The 18,542-nt window shown below is 40.4% G+C and overlaps 1 protein-coding gene across 1 annotated transcript in view; it reads left to right on the forward strand.

Annotated features, from left to right (window-relative positions):
* Window positions 1-8,066: 8,066 nt before the first annotated feature.
* taf3 (TAF3 RNA polymerase II, TATA box binding protein (TBP)-associated facto) overlaps window positions 8,067-18,542 on the forward strand; it is a 157,521-nt gene continuing 147,045 nt past the window's right edge. The window contains exons 1-3 of the mRNA XM_052034131.1: window positions 8,067-8,244; window positions 8,593-8,733; window positions 15,669-15,911. Coding sequence (XP_051890091.1) covers window positions 8,067-8,244; window positions 8,593-8,733; window positions 15,669-15,911 — 562 coding nt within the window. The remainder of the gene's footprint in view (window positions 8,245-8,592; window positions 8,734-15,668; window positions 15,912-18,542) is intronic.

An 18,542-nucleotide genomic window follows, 5' to 3' on the forward strand; every position in this document is an offset into this window, starting at 1 on the left:
TTAGTGGTTGACATTAAAATGAGACTTTACTAGCAAGTGGTTACTTGTTATTTCTGACATCCACTTTAAAGCTTTCAAATATCCACAACTAGCAGGTGGTTACTAGCTAGTTGTGGATATTTGACAGCTTTAAAGTGGATGTCTGAAATAACCAGTCATTTTACTAAAGTGTAGGGGTTAAAAGAATGATTAACATTGCATTGTGTCAACAGACAGCCTTTTTCCTGTGGCTCAGCAGTTTCCAGCTTTTTGGCTGAAGCTGTGTTGGTGTCTTTAGAATACTTCCAGCTCCATTCATCCTATCCCATGTGTAGGTCTTACCTCCAGCAGCAGACTTTGAAACTCGAGGATAGGGCAGCTTCCCTGGAGAGAAACAGCTTACATGTGATATGATTGATTTAAAGTTTTTTTTGTACATTTTGAAATGCTAATTACTTTATTGGGTTATTAATTGAAAAATGCTTCTGAAACTGATTAGCAGTACATTGTATTAATTCCAGTAAAAACAGCTTTTGTATCTAAATTTATTGCTTGAGCATTTTTTTTATATTTATTAATTTTATTTGGGATGTGGGCGAGGTCAAACTTAATTTGTCCACCCTGAAGGCGAAGATAAGCTAATTATTAAATTGCTGCAGCCCTTCTGTTGAGGATACTCCCACAATGCTGTTGGTAAAGGAGTTCCAGGATTTAGACATGACAAGGATGAGGGAATTGTGATGCATTTTCAAGTCAGGGTGTGACTTGGAGGGAACATGCAAGGATATGAAGTCCTGAAGGCTATGTTGCCTGCCTGGTGCCCGGGTTCAGGACATCTCTTCTGACCTGTAGAGGAATTTGGAGTGGGTGGGGAAAGATCCAGTTGTCGTGGTCCATGTGGGTACCAATGACATAGGTAGAACAAGGAAAGAGGTTCTGCTGAGGGAAATTGAGCAGATAAATTAAAAAGCAGAACTAAAAAGGTAATAATCTCTGGATTGCTACCTGAGCCATGTGTAAATTCGCACAGGGTCAATAAGATCAGAGGGTTAAATGTGTGGCTCAAAGATTGGTGTGGGAGAAGTGGGTTTGAATTCGTGGGACATTGGCACCAGTATTGGGGAAGGAGGGAGCTGTTCCGATGGGACGACCTTCACCTGAACCATGCTGGGACCAGGGTCCTGGTGAATCACGTAACTAGGGCTTTAGACTAAGTAGTAGGGGGGTGGGTTCAACAGATTGGGAAAGATTGGATAAAGTCAAAGAGAAGGAGAGTGCAGGAGAGGTTACTGAAGTCTCCAGAACAAAAAAAAATAAGATAAAGTTTAGAAAGGGATAAGAATTTAACTTCAAGCAACGTGGAGACAAATTTGAATACAGGACTGAAGATGTTATATTTGAATGCACACAGTATACGAAACAAGGTAGATGAGCTTATAGCATAGTTAGAAATTGGCAGGTACGACGTTGCGGACATTACAGGACAAGAAGATCACAGCTGGGAGCTAAGCATCCAAGGATACACATCCTATCGAAAAAAAACAGGCAGGTGGGCAGAGGGGGTGGGGTGGCTCTGTTGGTAAAAAAGTAAAATCAAATCCTTAGCAAGAAGTGACATAGGATCAGAAGATGTAGAATCCTTGTGGGTAGAGTTAAGAAACTGCGAGGGTAAAAAGACCCTGATGGGAGTTTTATACAGGCCTCCGAATAGTAGCCAGGATGTGGGGTACAAATTACAACAGGAGACAAAAGAGGCATGTAAGATATAGTGACCATGGGGGACTTCCATACGCAGATAGGCTGGGAAAATCAGATTGGCACTGGATCCCAAGAGAAGGAATTTGTAGAATGCCTATGAGATGACTTTTTAGAGCAGCTTGTGGTCGAGCCCACTAGGGCAAAGGCAATTCTGGATTTGGTGTTGTGCAATGAACCAGATTTGATTAGGGAGCTTAAGGTAAAGGAACCTTGAGGAGGCAGTGATCATAGTTGATAAATTCACCCTGCAGTTTGAGAGGGAGAAGCTAAGATCTCTTGTATTGGTATTACAGTTAAGTAAAGGTAACCGCAGAGGCATGAGAGAGGAGCTGGATGAGTTGCTTGGAAGGGGACCCCAGCAGGGAATACGGCAGAGCAGCAATGGCAGGAGTTTCTGGGAGTAATTCAGAAGATGCAGAATCATTTCATCCCAAAGAAACAGCAGCATTCTAAAGGGAGGATGAGGCAACCGTGGCTGACAAGGGAATTCAAAGACAGCATAAAGCAAAAGAGAGGGCATACAATATTGCAAAAGTTAGCAGGAAGCTAGAGGATTGGGAGGCTTTTAAAAACCAACAGAATGCAACTAAAAAGACAATAAGGAGAGAAAAGATGAAATGTGGAGGTAACTAGCCAATAATATGAAAGAGGATACCAATAGTTTTTTCAGATATATAAAAGGTAAAAGACAGACAAGAGTGGATATTGGACAGCTGGAAAATGACACTGGAGAAGTAGTAATGGGGAACAAAGAAATTGTCGACAAATTGAATAGTCTTCACTGCATCGGTCTTCACTGTGGAAGACACCAGCAACATGCCAGAAATTCAAGAGAGTCGGGGCAGAAGTGAGTGTAGTTGCTATTACTAAGGAGAAGGTGCTTGGGAAGCTGAAAGGTCTGAAGGTAGACAAGTCATCTGAAATGGATGGACTGCACTCCAGGGTTCTGAAGGAGGTAGCTGAAGAGATTGTGGAGGCATTAGTAGTTATCCTTCAAGAATCACTAGTCAGGAATGGTTCAAGAGGACTGGAAAATTGCAAATGTCACTCCACTCTTTAAGAAAGGAAGGAGGCAAAAGACTGCAAATTATAGGCCAGTTAGCCTGACTTCAGTGGTTAGTAAGATTTTAGTTATTATGAATTATTTATCCATTATTAAGGGTGAGGTTTCAGGGTACTTGGAAGCACATGACAAAATAGGCTGAAGTCAGCGTGGTTTCCTTAAGGGGAGATCTTGCCTGACAAATCTGTTGGAATTCTTCAAGGAAGTAACAGGCAGGATAGACAAAGGAGAGTCAGTGGATGTCGTTTACCTGGATTTTCAGAAGGCCTTTGACAAGGTGCCACACGAGGCGGCTAAACAAGATAGGAGCCCATCGTAATACAGGAAAAGTACTAGCATGGATAGAAGATTGGCTGACTGGCACAAGGCAAAGAGTGGGAATAAAGGGGGCCTTTTCTGGGTGGCTGCCGGTGACTTGTGTTCCGCAGGGGTCAGCGTTGGTATTGGTTTATTATTGTCACTTGTACTGAGGTACAGTGAAAAACTTGTCTTGCATACCGATCGTACAGGTCAATTCATTACACAGTGCAGTTACATTGAGTTAGTACAGAGTGCATTGATGTAGTACAAGTAAAAACAATAACAGTACAGAGTAAAGTCACAGCTACAGAGAAAGTGCAGTGCAATAAGGTGCAAGGTCACAAGATAGATCGTGAGGTCAGAGTCCATCTCATTGTACAAGGGAACTGTTCAATAGTCTTATCACAGTGGGGTCGAAGCTGTCCTTAAGTCTGGTGGTACGTGCCCTCAGGCTCTTGTATCTTCTACCTGATGGAAGAGGAGAGAAGAGAGAATGACCCGGGGTCTGTTACTTTTCATGTTATGTATTAATGATGTGGATGACAGAATTAATGGCTTTGTGGTCAAGTTTGTGAATGATACAGGGATACGTGGAGAGGCAGGTGGTGTTGAGGAAGCAGGGAGTCTGCAGAAGGACTTGGACAGGTTGTGAGAATTGGCAAAGAAGTGGCAGATGGAATACAGTGTAGGGAAGTGTATGGTCATATACTTTGGTAGAAGGAATAAAGTAATAGACTATTTTCTAAACAAGGGAAAAAAATTCAGAAATTGGAGGTGCAAAGGGACTTGGGAGTCCTAGTGCAGGATTCCCTAAAGGTTAATTTGCAGGTTGAGTTGGTAGTAAGGAAGACAAATGCAATGTTAGCATTCATTTCAAGAGGACTAGAATATAAAAGCAAGGATGTAATGCTGAGACTTTATGAGGTATTGGTCAGACCACATTTGCAGTATTGTGAGCAGATTTTGGGCCCATATCGAAGGAAGGATTTGCTGGCATTGGAGAGGGTCTAGAGGAGGTTTATGAGGATGATCCCAGGGAATAAAGGGTTAACGTATGAGGAATGTTTGATGGCTCAGGGCCTGTATTCGCTGGTGTTTAGAAGGAGGTAGGAGGATCTCATTGAAACCTACTGAATATTGAAAGGCCTGGATAGAGTGGACGAGGAGAGGATGTTTCCAGTAGTGGGAGAGTCTAGGACCAGAGGGCACAGCCTCAGAAATAGAGGACATCCTTTAGAAAAGAGATGAAGAGGAATTTCTTCAGCCAGAGGGTGGTGAATCTGTGGAATTCATCACCACAGACGGCTGTGGAGGCCAAGCCATTGGGTATATTTAAAGTGGAGGTTGGTAAGTTCTCGATTAGTCAGGGTGTCAAAGGCTATGGGGAGAAGGCAGGAGAATGGGGTTGAGAGGGAAATATAAATCAGCCATGATCAAGTGGCAGAGCAGACTTGATGTGCTGAATGGTCTAATTCTGCTCCTATGTATTATGTACCTGAAGCCTTGTCCCAATTAATGGTAGACAGTATTGGGAGGTACTGTCAGAACAGCTTTGGTCAGTTACTGCAGTGTATTCTGTAGATGGCCCAGACTGCAGCTACAGTGCACTGGTAGTGAAGTGATTGATTGTTTAGGGTGGAAGATGGGAAACCAGTCAGGTGGCTGCATTGTCCTGGATAATGTTGAAGTTTGGGCTTGGGTGCCTTTTAGTTTGGATCTATCTGGTCAAAATGATTAAGAGAGACAATTTAAATGATTAAAAAATAGAATGCTGTTTAAGTCTGCACACTTTATTCAGTATTGTTATGAGTCACATAGATCAAGAAGTTTCAATAAGGTGTTGTGAAACTCACCAAACTCAGCTAGAATTCTGTTGGAGATGTTAGATTTTTGTCCTGTGGACTTGAATCTGTATATTGGGGTCATGAAAATCAGCTAGACCTATTCTTGCTTTGTGTCTGGTGATCTTTGGTGCTTTGGACAGATTGCTGTTCAGCTTTGAGTGAAGATGAATTAAAACTCCTCCCTGGCTATGCAAAATACATAGCAAAAAAAAAACAAGCTGCTGGAGGATCAGGCAGCATCTGCAGAGGGAAAGGTATAGTCAACGGTTGAGGCCCTTCATCTGGACCCCCCCCCCCCAACCTGATAGAAACAGACATTATGGGGTTGGGGAACTATTTCCTGCCCAAGATTCACAAATTGGACTGCCCTGGTAGGCCTGGTGTTTCTGCTTGCTCTTGCCCCACTGAACTTATCTCCTCATACTTCAACTATCTTGTCTCTCCTTGTCCAGTCCCTTCCCACCTACATCCAGGACACCTTGCATGCTTTCCACCATGTTAACAACTTCCAGTTCCCTGGCCCCCACTGACTTATCTTCATCATGGATATCCAGTCCCTATATACTTCTGTTCCCCCATCAGAAAGGCCTTAAAGCTCTCCTTTTCTTTCTGGAACATAGATCCAACCAGTTGCCCTCTACTAATGCTCTCCTCTTCCTGGCGGAACTTGTGCTTGTCTTGAACAATTTTCTCGCATTTTCTACAAATCGAGGGTGTATCCATGGGCACTTGCATTGGCACTAGCTATGCCTGCCTTCTTGTTGGCTACATGGAGCAGTCTTTGTTCCAAACCTACTCTGGCACCACTCCCCAACTCTTTTCCACTATGTCGGCAACTTCATTGGTGCTTCCTCCTTCAACTGTGTGGAACTAGTCAGTTTCATTAACTTCACTACCAACTTCCACTCTGCCTTTGGTACAGACGAAGGGTCTCAACCTGAAACATCGACAGTCCATCTCCCTCTACAGATGCTGCCTGACCCACTGAGTTCCTCCAGCAGCTCACATTTCAATCCAGATTCCAACATCTGCAGTCTCCTGTGTCTACACAAAATACATTGTCTTATGAAATGGTGGAACAGGTTGAAAAAAATAATCTATTCCCAGTCCTATCTTTGCATCTGAGACACTTAAGCAATGGAAGTTCTTTAGCAACTTGCTCACAGAATAGCAGTACAAGTTGTTGATACATTTAGAAGAGTAGCAGAAAAAATATGGAAAATGCCAAGGTACTTGTATAGATACTGGCACGTGCATAGTAACTCAGATGATTGATTTTACTGTTTCTGTGCCTTGTAACTACAGTTTATCAATCAGTTCCATGTGTACCTTAAATGCTGTTCGGTACATCTGTACAAGTTGACAAAGCTTATTTTTAAAAAAGTGTAGGTGCTGGAAATCTGAAATAACAACAGGTCAGACAGCATCTGTGGAGAGAGAAACAGTTAATATTTCAGGTCAATAACTGTTCATCAGAACTGCTCTGAGGAAAGATTATCAAGCTGAAATGATAACTGTTTCTTTCTCCACAAATGTAGCTTGATCTGCTGAGTATTTCCACATTTTCTGTTCTAATTTCCAGTCTCTGCATTTTTATTGCTTTTTGATTACTTTTGAATTCACTGTCACTTTTGTTCTAGGAATGCCTACCTTGAAGAAGTTTTGCTCCTCTCCACAATTTTCTCTGCTTGTCTCTTTTACCTTGTTCACTCTCAGTGGTTTCTGTTCTCCTCTTTGTTAAGGTGGAAATAAGGTGTTTATCAAACTTGCATCCATAGTTCTGAAGAAGGGCTATCAATTAATTCTGTTTCTTGGTCCACAGATGCTGTTTGTCCAGCTGAATATTTGCAGCATTTTCTGTGTTTTTTTTACATTTAACACATATTCTGTTTACCTTTTAAAATGCCAATTTTGGTGGAAAATGGCTGGTAGCTTGTAAAGTTCAAGCATTGGTCTGATTAAAGAGATGATTGAGCTTCATAGTGGTCTAATTGAATTAACCTTTTCCTGGATTATTGTTTTGGCCTGATCTTTAGGTTAATCAGCTAAATTAGATTTGGAGCTAAATGCATGGGTATTTGTTTTAGTTGTAAATTGCATGCACTGTGTTAGTGGTATTCATTAATGTGGCTTAGAACACTTACTTATACAAAAAAAACAGTTGAGCTCATCAGTAAATATATTTATAGAGCTTGTCCTGAAATACTTACAACACTGTCTCACTATTTGTACAAAGTGGATTTTTATTAGCTTTTCAATGTCAGAGACTTAGTCATAACAGGACTTGGTAAAGATTAGGATTTACATAATATTGTAGTTGTCATTTTGATACAAAAAATTGTTTACTTGGAATTTCTACTTGTGTCAGATGTGCAATAAATCTTTCCATGGTTCACTCACAGTAAAATAAATGTTGAATTTATGAACCATGTCTACGTTTTATGCTGTTGAAGACTAATTCAGTACAGATAAACACAATATAAGAAGCACTGCCTTTTAACAATAGCTATTAATTTTCACAAGCACATCTTCACCCCTGCCCTTGTTGCGTTTGTCCTCATTGCCCTTCTCAACCTGGCCATTTTCTTGTTATGATCCCTCATCTCTAATTCAATCAGCCCAAGGTATGCAGACTTAAGACATGATGGACAACAGTTTAGCCATACATGAAGATCTGGCCACTTAGGGTCCTACTGTTGTCTGCGCAAACTGCTTACCAGTTCAGGGTGTGCCAGATTACAAAACTAGCCCCATCTACATCTTTCTTTTCTACCATAAGCCTTCTTGGAATCCTTTCTTGTGTCTTCTTCACCCTCACTGTGGAATTCATTGTCACGCAGGTTGAAGCCATTTTCCTTCCACGGGTCATGGCCTCAGACTTTGAGGATCCCACTAGCCCCAGGTTTGCTTTCTTTCCTATCTTCCTCTGGTATATTTCTTATTTCCCATCAGCAGAGATTGAATGTCAGAAGGGGTGATAGCGTAGGGTGAAAGGGAATAACGAAGGGATTAATGAATAACCAGAAAAAAATTTTGAGAGGAAAAAGAGCATAAAAAGAAAAAGTTGAATAATTATCTGAAATTACCATTAGGAAAAAAAAACAATGCTGGAAATGTGAAACATGAAGGCAGGAATTGCTGGCTATCTGAAATCGTTGAGTCTGGAAGGCTATAATGTGTCTCTGGTGGAGATGCTGCTTTTTGAGCTTACATTGAGTTTCAGTGGAACATTAAAGACAAAGGCAGAAGAAGTAAGATGTACAATTAAAGTGAGAGCAGCCCGAAGCTCAGGATCAAACAGTGAGACTCAGAGTGGCACAGTGGCGCAGCTTATCGCTACTTCACAGTGCCAGAGACCTGGGTTCAATCCCGACCTTGTGCTGTCCGTCAAGTTCTCCCTGTGCTATAGCTCTCTATGATTCAAAACATGAAAACTGGCTACCAGTTCAAGAAAGTTTGTTATCTCTAATGAATGCCCTGAAAACAATGTGAAGGCACTATATAAATTAGATTTGTGATATTTAGCAACAATAAGTTAGTCAAAAAATATAATAGAATAGAGGTTCTGAAAAGTTCCTATTGAAATTTATTGAAATGGTTGGCAGCAAAAGTTCCCAATCCAGAAGGGTGCATCATAAATTACTGCAGGAAGTGTGATTGGAAGTCGCAGAGACTCGGGTCACAATCTCACAGTCTTCGAGCAGGAAATGATGCCAGAAGAATACTGGATTGCAAACGTTCCTCCGAGTTCAGAAAAAAATAGAAACGGGGTAAACCCAGCAGCTGCAGGTCTGTCTGGCTAACAGTGCCAGAGAACTTTTTAGTGAAAGTAATCTAAGTGGCCCTTGCAAAAGTAGAAGCTAATTAATCATTGCCAGCACTATCAAAACTTTTCATAAATTTAGAAGTTGGAAATACAGCTGAAAGTTTTAAAATGGTCAAAGTACCTTGAGTACTTGTATGATTGTAAAGCTATTAACAAAGTTTGGATTTGTAAAACTTTGCTTCATTAGGAAGAGGCTGCACAGTGAAAACCAGCTGTTTAAAATCCATCAAGAGCTTTCAGTCAATGTCAGCAGCTACAAAATATTGTCTCACAAAGCATCAGCTGTGCATTGTGTTCTGTTTCAGGGAATAAGTTGTTCTTGCCTTTTTGACAAGGGGTGGTAAAGAGATGTTGTACTTGGTAAAATGTAGGCAATAGAAATTGTAAAACAAAAAAATGTGGTGCACAGTAGTGCAGCAGGTAGTGTTGATGCCTCACAGCTCCAGCAAGTCAAGGTCAATCCGTATGGAGCTTGCACATTATGCCTGTGCTTGTGTAGGTTTCCCTTAGGTGATCTGTTTTCTTCCCAGATCCCAAGGGCAAGTTGGTTGGTAGATTAATTGGCCACCAAATTGCCCCCAAGTTTAGGTGATGATCAAAGACTCGGGGAGTTGATGAACATGAGAGAGAAAAGGTTACAGGGAAATAAGTGGGGGACTGGGATTGATGGTCTTGCTCTGAGAGTCAGTGTATACTCGATGGACTGAATGGCCTCGTTCTATATCATAAGGAAGTACAAATGAGAAATTGAGTACTTTTCAGAGAGTCAAGTGTGCTGGTACTGGAAAATAGATCACCTACAAATCTCACGTGACAAACTGACGTGTGGTGCTGAACAATATAAAGAGCAAGAGAGAATCTTAGATAAACTCACAGGGCAAAAAAATAGAATGCCCTGATGAATTAGAGGGGTGCAACTAACTCTGAGACGGCCGCTATTTGTACAGTAGTAATTTTGGTAAATTGGTTTATTATTGTCACATGTACCAAGGTACAGTGAAAAACTATTCAGTTTGCTGTAGACTAACAATTATTATTTTATGCTTGAGAAAAAAAATGTTAACATTTCTTGCTGCAAAGCTAACCATGGCACATGTGTAATTCATAGAACCAGAATGATACTAAGACACAGTGTGTTTTAACATGGAAATGTATTGTAGACAACAAGAGGAAATCCCATTATCATCCCCTAACATTTAATGGCTTTACCATCACTGAATCCCCCACTATCAACATCCTGGGGGTTACCACTGACCAGAAACGGGAGTAGCCTCATAAACAATGTGGCTATAAGGGCAGGTCAGAGGCTAGGAATCCTGCGTAACTCACCTCCTAACTCCCCAAAGTCTGTCCACCACCTGCAAGATTTGTCAGCAGTGTGAGGGAACACTCTCCACTTGCCTGGATGAGTGCAGCTTCAACAACACTCAAGAAGCTCAACACCATACAGGACACAGCAGCCTACTTGATAGGCACCCTATCCACATCCATTCACTCACTCCACCACTGATACACAATAGCAGCAGTTTGTACCATCTACAGGATGCACTGCAGTAACTCACCACGACTCCTTAGACAGCATCTCTACTAGCTAGAAGGACGAGGGCAGCAAAAGCAAGGGGAACACCATTTATCCAGCAAATATTTTAACCAAATTAAATTCTGGATTTATCACATTTTATTATCTGTGATCAAATACCATAGCAATGTGTAATCTAGTGCAATGGTTTTCTATCTAACTCCTGGAGTTAAAAGTTTTTTTTTTCTGACAAGTTTCTCTGTTAAAAATAACTGATGTGAATCAGAATCAGATTTATTATCACTAGCTTAGATGACATGAAATTTGTTGTTTTGCAGCAGCAGTACAGTGCAAAGACATAAAATTACTATAAACTACAGAAGTAAATTGTGCAAAAAAGTATATTTGTGGATAATATGCAAGTGTCATATCATAGAACTTAATGATTTCATCATGTATTTTGGCATGTTGGTGTACCTTGCTCTTAGACCAGAATAAATATGCTTCTAACTATTATTTGGCAGTCCTTCAGGATAAAGAATAACTTCTTGTACCCCAGTTCCATGGGTATTTGAGGTGGTTGACAGGCCGGATGGATAGGTTGTGTCTGTGCTCCTTCCACCTTATATGCTGGGTTTCCGTCTGCTCCTTACAAGTGAACATAAGGTCTTTAATGCTCTCTTCAGTACTACTTTGTTGGTTTGAGTGGTTTTGTATTTGGGCTTTGCTAGGGAATGCTTTTATAAGGAGGCTTTGAGAGCATCCTTGAATTATTTTGTCTAGCCACATGGTACTCTCTTGCCTTGTTAGAGCTTGGTTTGCTTCGGCGGTTTGGTGTTCAGCATGTGAGCGACATGTCTGTGGGCTGACTGATCCAATTAGGATGTTAGCCTGAGAGAGATGCTGACATTGGTTTGCTTACCCTGCCAGCAGGTTTGGAAGATATTGCAAAGACACCTACCCAGTGCTTTGAGGTGCCTGATGCAAGTCACTGCTGCCCTGCAGACCATGAACTTTGTGTCATGTCAAAGGTCTTGATCGGCAGACAGACTATTGAATAGAACATCAGCATTCTCAGCATTATCCAAAATCCTCCCCCAAATTATATTACAGTTAGTGACAAAGATAGTCTTCAGTTCTGTGGAGTGCCACCAGCTCTCGTCAAGGGACTCTGAAGGTTCTCTGTAGGTTTGGGAAGTAAAAGTAGCAGTAAGCCTCAAAGCTGCTGAGTATAATACCAATGAGTATATTTGTACAGGTATTGACAGGTCAGCTGGAGAAAACATAGAGCTACAAGTAGCAGTATCTTTATTAAGAATGACTGCTTACATGCTAAAACTGTATCAACAGATTATTAAACATAAAAACAAGATGGACAGTGTCAGTATGCAATATAATGGGATGTAAAATGAAAACACAGAGGCTTGAGTGTTTTGACATGTTTTTGGTGGGAAAAGAAAGAAAATGGGGGTTTAAGTATAAACAGTCTTCATGGGCATCCAGGGGTGCATAACAAGGTGTGTGAATCGTTTACATCCTTTGTGGAGAAGGCAGGGATGCTTTTCATGGCCAGTAATATTCTTGAGGTGGAAGACAGTGCACAGGCATTGTGAGGGATTTTACTAACAGAGATCGGCGCCAAAGTATATTGTGTATTCACTAATGGTAGCTCTTCAGAAAGTTGAAGATAGCCGTTTGCAGAGGTAGCTCAGAAATGGGAAGAGTGCTTCAACCTGCAGCCGTTTGAGATAACAGAGAGCTATAAATTTGACACAGATAATCAGAAGACGGGAGAAAGTGTGAATGATTATATTGTCACAGTGAAAACTATCAAGGCATTGCAGCTTTAGAGTTTCTTAGATTGCGCTTTGTGAGTAGTTTCTAGAGTGGGCAATTTTGCTATCTCTGTACAATTGAATATTGCTCATCAAGACAAAATGTAATTATGGATGTTCTGTCCAGATTAATGCATGAATAGTGAAAGTATGATTTTCACACACAATGTAGATAAAGATTTCCCTGTTACAGCCACGGAAATTGCTAAAGTGATTCAGAAAGATGCACTCCTGAAGCAAGTATGTGAATAAATTCTGAGAGGGTTGTCCATAGTGTCCAAAGAGAGTCTTACAGTCTAACATAGAGGGAAGGGTGAAAGGGTGGCAATTGAGACACAAAGCAATAACTGGAGGCAAAGAAAAGTAGTTTCAATTAAATTAAAGCGTCTCCAGACCAGTAAGCAAATATGAAACACAACAATGGAACCTCAGTGAAGTAGTCAGATTTTGTCAGTTAATAAGGAATTGAGCATGTGTTGGAAATAAGATTAGAATTGCAGCCCAGCGCATCACGGAAACCAGCCTCCCCTCCATGGACTCTATACCTCTCGCTGCCTTGGTGAAGCAGCCAGCATAATCAAAGACCCCACCCACCTGGGTCATTCTCTCTTCTCCTCTCCCATCAGGCGGAAGATACGGGAGCCTGAGGGCACATACCACCAGGCTCAAGGACAGCTTCTACCCCACGGTGATAAGACTATTGAACGGTCCCCTTATACGATGAGATGAACTCTTGACCTCACAATTTACCTTGTTTGACCTTGCACCTTATTGTCTACCTGCAATGCACTTCCCTGTAGCTGTGACACTTTACTCTGTATTCTGTTACTGCTTTTACCTTGTACTACCTCAATGCACTCTGTACTACCTCAATGCACTGTGTAATGAATTGATCTGTACGAATGGTATGCAAGACCAGTTTTTTGCTGTACCTCGGTACAAGGGACAATAATATATTAATACCAATTTTCCATTTTTGATCAAATGATCAAAGCATCAGTTTAGCATCTTCAGATGTGTTTAATAGTGAAACTATTGCTGATGTCTACATAGGATCAACAAGTGTTGAAGGGTCTCAAAGCCAAACGTTTGCAGATTTTCCAGTTCAAGAAGCTGATACAACATTGGAGATAAGTACATAGTTGAGCAGGATGAACCAAGAAAATGAAGCCAGTTAACAGGAGACTGCAGATGCTGGAATCTGGAGCAAAAAACAAACTTCTGGAAGAACTCAGCGGTTCAGGCAGCATCTGTGGAGGGAAATGGATAGTCAACGTTTCGGGTCGGGACTCTTCTCCCCTCTACTCTTTCAGTCCAGATGATGAAATGAGGGGGAGGGGTGGGACAAGAGCTGGTAAGCGATAGGTGGATCCAGGGATTGAGCGGCGGATGGAGTCAGGTGGGGGAGTGAAGGGTGGAGAGGGGTGGCAGAGGCTGAGAAGGGATGGGAGTGTTCACACACTATTTTCAAAGAGAGAAAGCAGTGTGGCGCTTTTATCTATGATATGTAAATGGATTACGTAATGACATAAGCGCAATGTCTCAGGGGTACCTTGGTGTTGGATCAGAATTAAGTACATACACGTGTTTAGATGGTCCTGGTGCCCTCTAGACACTGTCTAAAATCCATCTCAAAATATATTATAATTGAAACCATAGATTTTGGGCTGGTGTATGCAGGATAAAACATCGTGCTGCCTTGTTGGATTAAATCAAAATGCAGTATTAGGCATTTTTGTTTGCTGAACAGGGATGATTTAATCATCAATTAAAATGTAATAAAAGGCAGTCCATGTTCCCATCATCTGTCAGTTGAATGTAGAGATGTTGATGGGAACAGGCTGTCATGGATAGAATTAAATGTGGAATAGAATTCAAACTTTATTATGTTTGAGAGTATGAAAGAGATCAAAATAGCCAAAATCTTGATATCTACAGTACGTGAACCAGGAAACTGTGTCTTTTTCTGGTTGACAAGATGTTACGTGTGGTGTGCTACAGGAATCAATGAGTCCAGAATTTATGTAAATGATTTGGTTGAAGACACTGAAGGTGCAGTTGCTACATTTGCAGATGTCACAGATATCTAGGCAAAGAAGTTGTGAAGAGGCCATAAGGGGGCTACAAAGGGACATAGTGTTGTGACTGTGACCTAAATCACTGGTAGATGTGGACGGTCTTTGTTCATTAGGACAAGCAGTCATTCTCCTGCAGACCCTCTCAGTAGAGTCAACATGGTTTGTTCACATAGCTGTCTTTTTAATATCAGAACTGATTACCATTTGTACTCTACATTTCAACAGGTTTTTTGGCTCTCGTTTGTATTAAGGCCTGCTACCCCTGTTCTGTAACCCCTGAAAGATGTCCCATGTCTGACAATTTCCTAACAGATAGGTTTTCTGAGGGGCAAAGACCTGCAAGTGGAGACTAATGTGGGAAAATGTGAAATTGTCCATTCTTAAAGGAAAAATGAAAAGAAAGATGTATCTAAATGATGAGGGATTGCAGAGCTCTGAGATTCAGGAGGAATTAGGGTGTCCTAGTGATGATTCACGAAGGCAATTCAGAAAACGTTGTTGTTTCTTGCTGAAGAAATCGAATAGAAAATTGGGAATTTATGCTTCAATCATAGAGGGGGCACTGGTGAGAATAATACCTGGAATGGGTAGGATGTTTTATGAGGAAAATTTGGACAGGCTAGGAGTTTAAAGAGTGAAAAGTGACTTGACAAAAATATAAAATTATAAAATATCTCAACAGTGTGGATCTGAAGAGAATGTTTCTCTCAGAGAATCTAACACTACGGGTCACTGCTTTAAAATAATGAATTATTACACAAGACAGAAAAGACTGAGAGTTTTGGAACTCTCTTACTCAAAGGATAGTGGAAGCAGAATCTTTGAATATTTTTAAAGAAGAAATAGATAGCTTCTCAATAAGCCAGGGGATAGAAGTTTATCACATTAGTGGGAATGCAGAGTTAGGGTTATAAACAGATCAGTTAGGCTTAAGGGGCCAAATGGCATATTCCTGCTCCCAATTTATAAAAAATATGTTCATACAACTTAAAATATATGTAACTTTATATAAGTACCTTTCTTCTATGATGTGCCATGAGATTATTTAGTAATTGAAATGTTATAATACTTCAAATTATGTGCTCTCTGTATTAAATTCTGCTGCTGATAAGTTTATTTAAACCTTCTGTTATTAAAATGCTACAAGATGCATTTCATTGAGTGTTGAAGGTAAACAATGACCAGTCGCCTGTGACTGGCAGAAATGTTATATTGGAAAATGACAAAACCTGAGAGGGAAATAGCACATATTAACGGTATACTGCTGCTCAGAGTGAGAGAGAATATGCATTTGCAGCCATAGTCATTGGCAGAAGCTTGAGCTGATGTTCCCTATAGCATAAACAACCTGGCACGTAGGGCTGATTGAAGTTGTCAAAGTTATATGAATATTGTACTTTAAAACTGCTTTGTTTCTTATTGAGAATGCTGCACTTAGCCATTAACCTTTCCTTTTCCTTTGTCAGATGGTCGCACGGATCCTGTTTTGGATGATCTAAGTCAGGCCTTTAAACTAATGGGAATCAGCCTTTCAGAACTCGAAGACTATATTCACAACCTTGAGCCCATAGGGTTTGCACATCAAATCCCAGCATTTCCTGTCAGCAAAAACAATGTGCTTCAGTTCCCTCAGCCTGGAGCCAAGAGTCTTTGTGAAGAGAAGGAGTATATTCCAGAATATATGCCACCTCTCATCTCATCACAAGAAGGTGAGGCCTGTATCACATCAAACTTCACTGGTTAAGAGAAATACTTGAAATACTAAGCAATTAAAAATAGCTACCATTTCTGTAATTTCTTTAACATAGCAAGCTGACTAATAACATTTTGCAGGAGTGTTAGCAAGCACAATTCACACAAGCAGATATGAGGACAGATGACCAAAGATGATGAGAGAAGCATTTGCCTTAAGGGTAAAAAGAGAAGTACAAAGGCAGGGAGTTTAAGGGAAGGGATTCCAAAGCCCAGGGCCTCAGCATCTGAAGGCACAGCTGCCAATATTGGAGCAATTAAATTGAGGGATAATCAAGAGTTGGGACAGTGGAAGACAAATAACTTGATGGGTTGTAGATTTGGTGTTCTCAGAGAATGGAGAGGAGTCTGAAGGTGCAGTGTAGCTGGACATCATTAAGGCACTATGGACCTTTTTTTAAAACCAACATGACATATTTTGACTGCAAGGGGAGGAACAAATAACTATACGTGAACCTGCACCACCAGAGATTTTGTTTCACCTTTATTTGCTTAAAACTGCATCCCTCCTAAAGGCTTTTACATTTGAAACCAGTGTAAAACTGAAAGAACTATCATTTATAGAGTTCCACATTACATTCTCAAAATGTGCAACAAATGAATAACTTATGAAGTGTAATTGCTATTGTTTTGTTGAGGCAGCCATGGCAATTAACTTTCACACAAGGCACCATAAACAATAAATAAGCTGTATAGCCAGTTAACTTATTTTTGATAGAGTTTCAGAGAAGTATGGGTGACCCCCACGTTACCCAAATGGATAACATTTGGGTAACAGAAATTCGCCCTTACAGAACTTATAAATCACTACCCAAAAATCTGAGATATGGAAGTCTCTCTCACGGAATTTATGTGAAGAAAAAAAATTTCTTGATGTATGCACAGATGTTGCGGCTTTGCGTTATGGAAAATTGCAATACGAACTGTTTTCTAGGAACACCCATCCCATCACACAGGGGCCATCAGTATTTTGACCAGAAACAAGGCAATACTTTGACATTTCAGACCTAAACAATTGGTATGGTCAGATGCAGCTTCAATGTAATGTCATTTGATGACTTCTCTGACAATACAACATCCCTCCAGTAATTAGGGCAGGCACGGTAGTGTAGCGGTTAGCATAACGCTTTAACAGCGCCAGTGACCCAGGTTCAAATCCGGCCGCTGTCTGTAAGGAGTTTTATGTTAGGAAGTTGTGGGCCGGAAACATGGCGACACTTGCGGGCTGCCCCCAGGACACTCCACGCAAAAGATGCATTTCACTGCGTGTTTTGATGTACATGTGACTAATGAAAATATCTTAGCTTATCTAATTAACTGAAGCCTCAAAGCTTAAAATTCTGTTTAAAAAAAATTAGATCAGACTTAAGGAATGAGGGTTATCCATGGAATCTTTTGTGACTAAAAACATCCAAAGATGTTTCAATGGTTTGCTTTTTTTACATTGTGTTTGGGAATCTCTTCACATTGGAAAAGATCCTAAGTTAGGGTACTCCTCAAAGCATTGGTCGATGCAAGTATGTGGTATGTTGCAAAAAAATATCCATCTGGTGCTTTTTAAAAAAATACGTAAGCCTAGAATTTTATACATCCTTTTTTAAAAGGAAAGTATACCTTTAAGCTTGCAAATTATCCAATATATAATCATCTTCCGTGTTGATTGACGTAAGTTCTCCAGATAATGTTATATTAACTTGCATCATTTGGGAGCTCTCTTACTTCTTGACACAGGAGATTGTGGCTTTAGGACACATTCCAGAATTTGAGTACACAGTCTTGGTTCATTCTGCAGTATAATACAGAGGAAGCACCTCATTGAAAGAAGTGCCAATCTTCAGATGAGACTTTAAACAGAAGACCAGTCTTACCAGGTGGATGTTAAATATCCTATAGCTCTTACTGTGTGTCACGTTGGTTGACCTGCCTGCCGTAATAACAGTGATGTACTTCAAAGTAATTCATTTTTGTATTTTATTTTATTTACTCTTGGGATATGGCAACACTGACAAGGGAGGATTTATTGTCAATCCTTGAAGGGATTAAGAGTCAATTTGTAGTGTGGGACTGGATTCGTTTATAGACTAGTTAGGTATGAATGAGTGGCAGTTTCTCATCTCAAAAGGATATTAGTGAACCAGCTGTGTTTTTACAACACTCTGACAGCTTTCATGGCCATTTTTCTTGGGGGTGCCATGGTACTAATCACCTGATTTATTGAATTTAATGCCACAGTTTGTCATAATGGGATTTGAACTCGTGACCTTTAGATTTAATGCAGTATGTCCAGTAAACTCCTGTGCCTCCTGTACATGAACTGCTTGAAGTTTTCTGATGGACATGAAAACTTGCTGTAAAATTGCAGATAGTGAATAAACTGTGTGTAAGCTTGGTCTTTATATTGAAAGGTAATTACATATTTTAAAATTTGCTATTCAAAGCCTCCTTATGATAACCAGATTGATGTTAGTCAGCAGTGCTCTGGTTGACAACGTCAGTGACAGGCAATTTCTTGTAAACTTTATGAAGGTTGTTAACATTTATTAATATAACCCTATTTGCTTTGACAGCTTTATGTAAAATTGCCATAC

Source organism: Pristis pectinata, chromosome 19, assembly GCF_009764475.1.
Source record: "Pristis pectinata isolate sPriPec2 chromosome 19, sPriPec2.1.pri, whole genome shotgun sequence".
NCBI lineage: Eukaryota > Metazoa > Chordata > Chondrichthyes > Rhinopristiformes > Pristidae > Pristis > Pristis pectinata.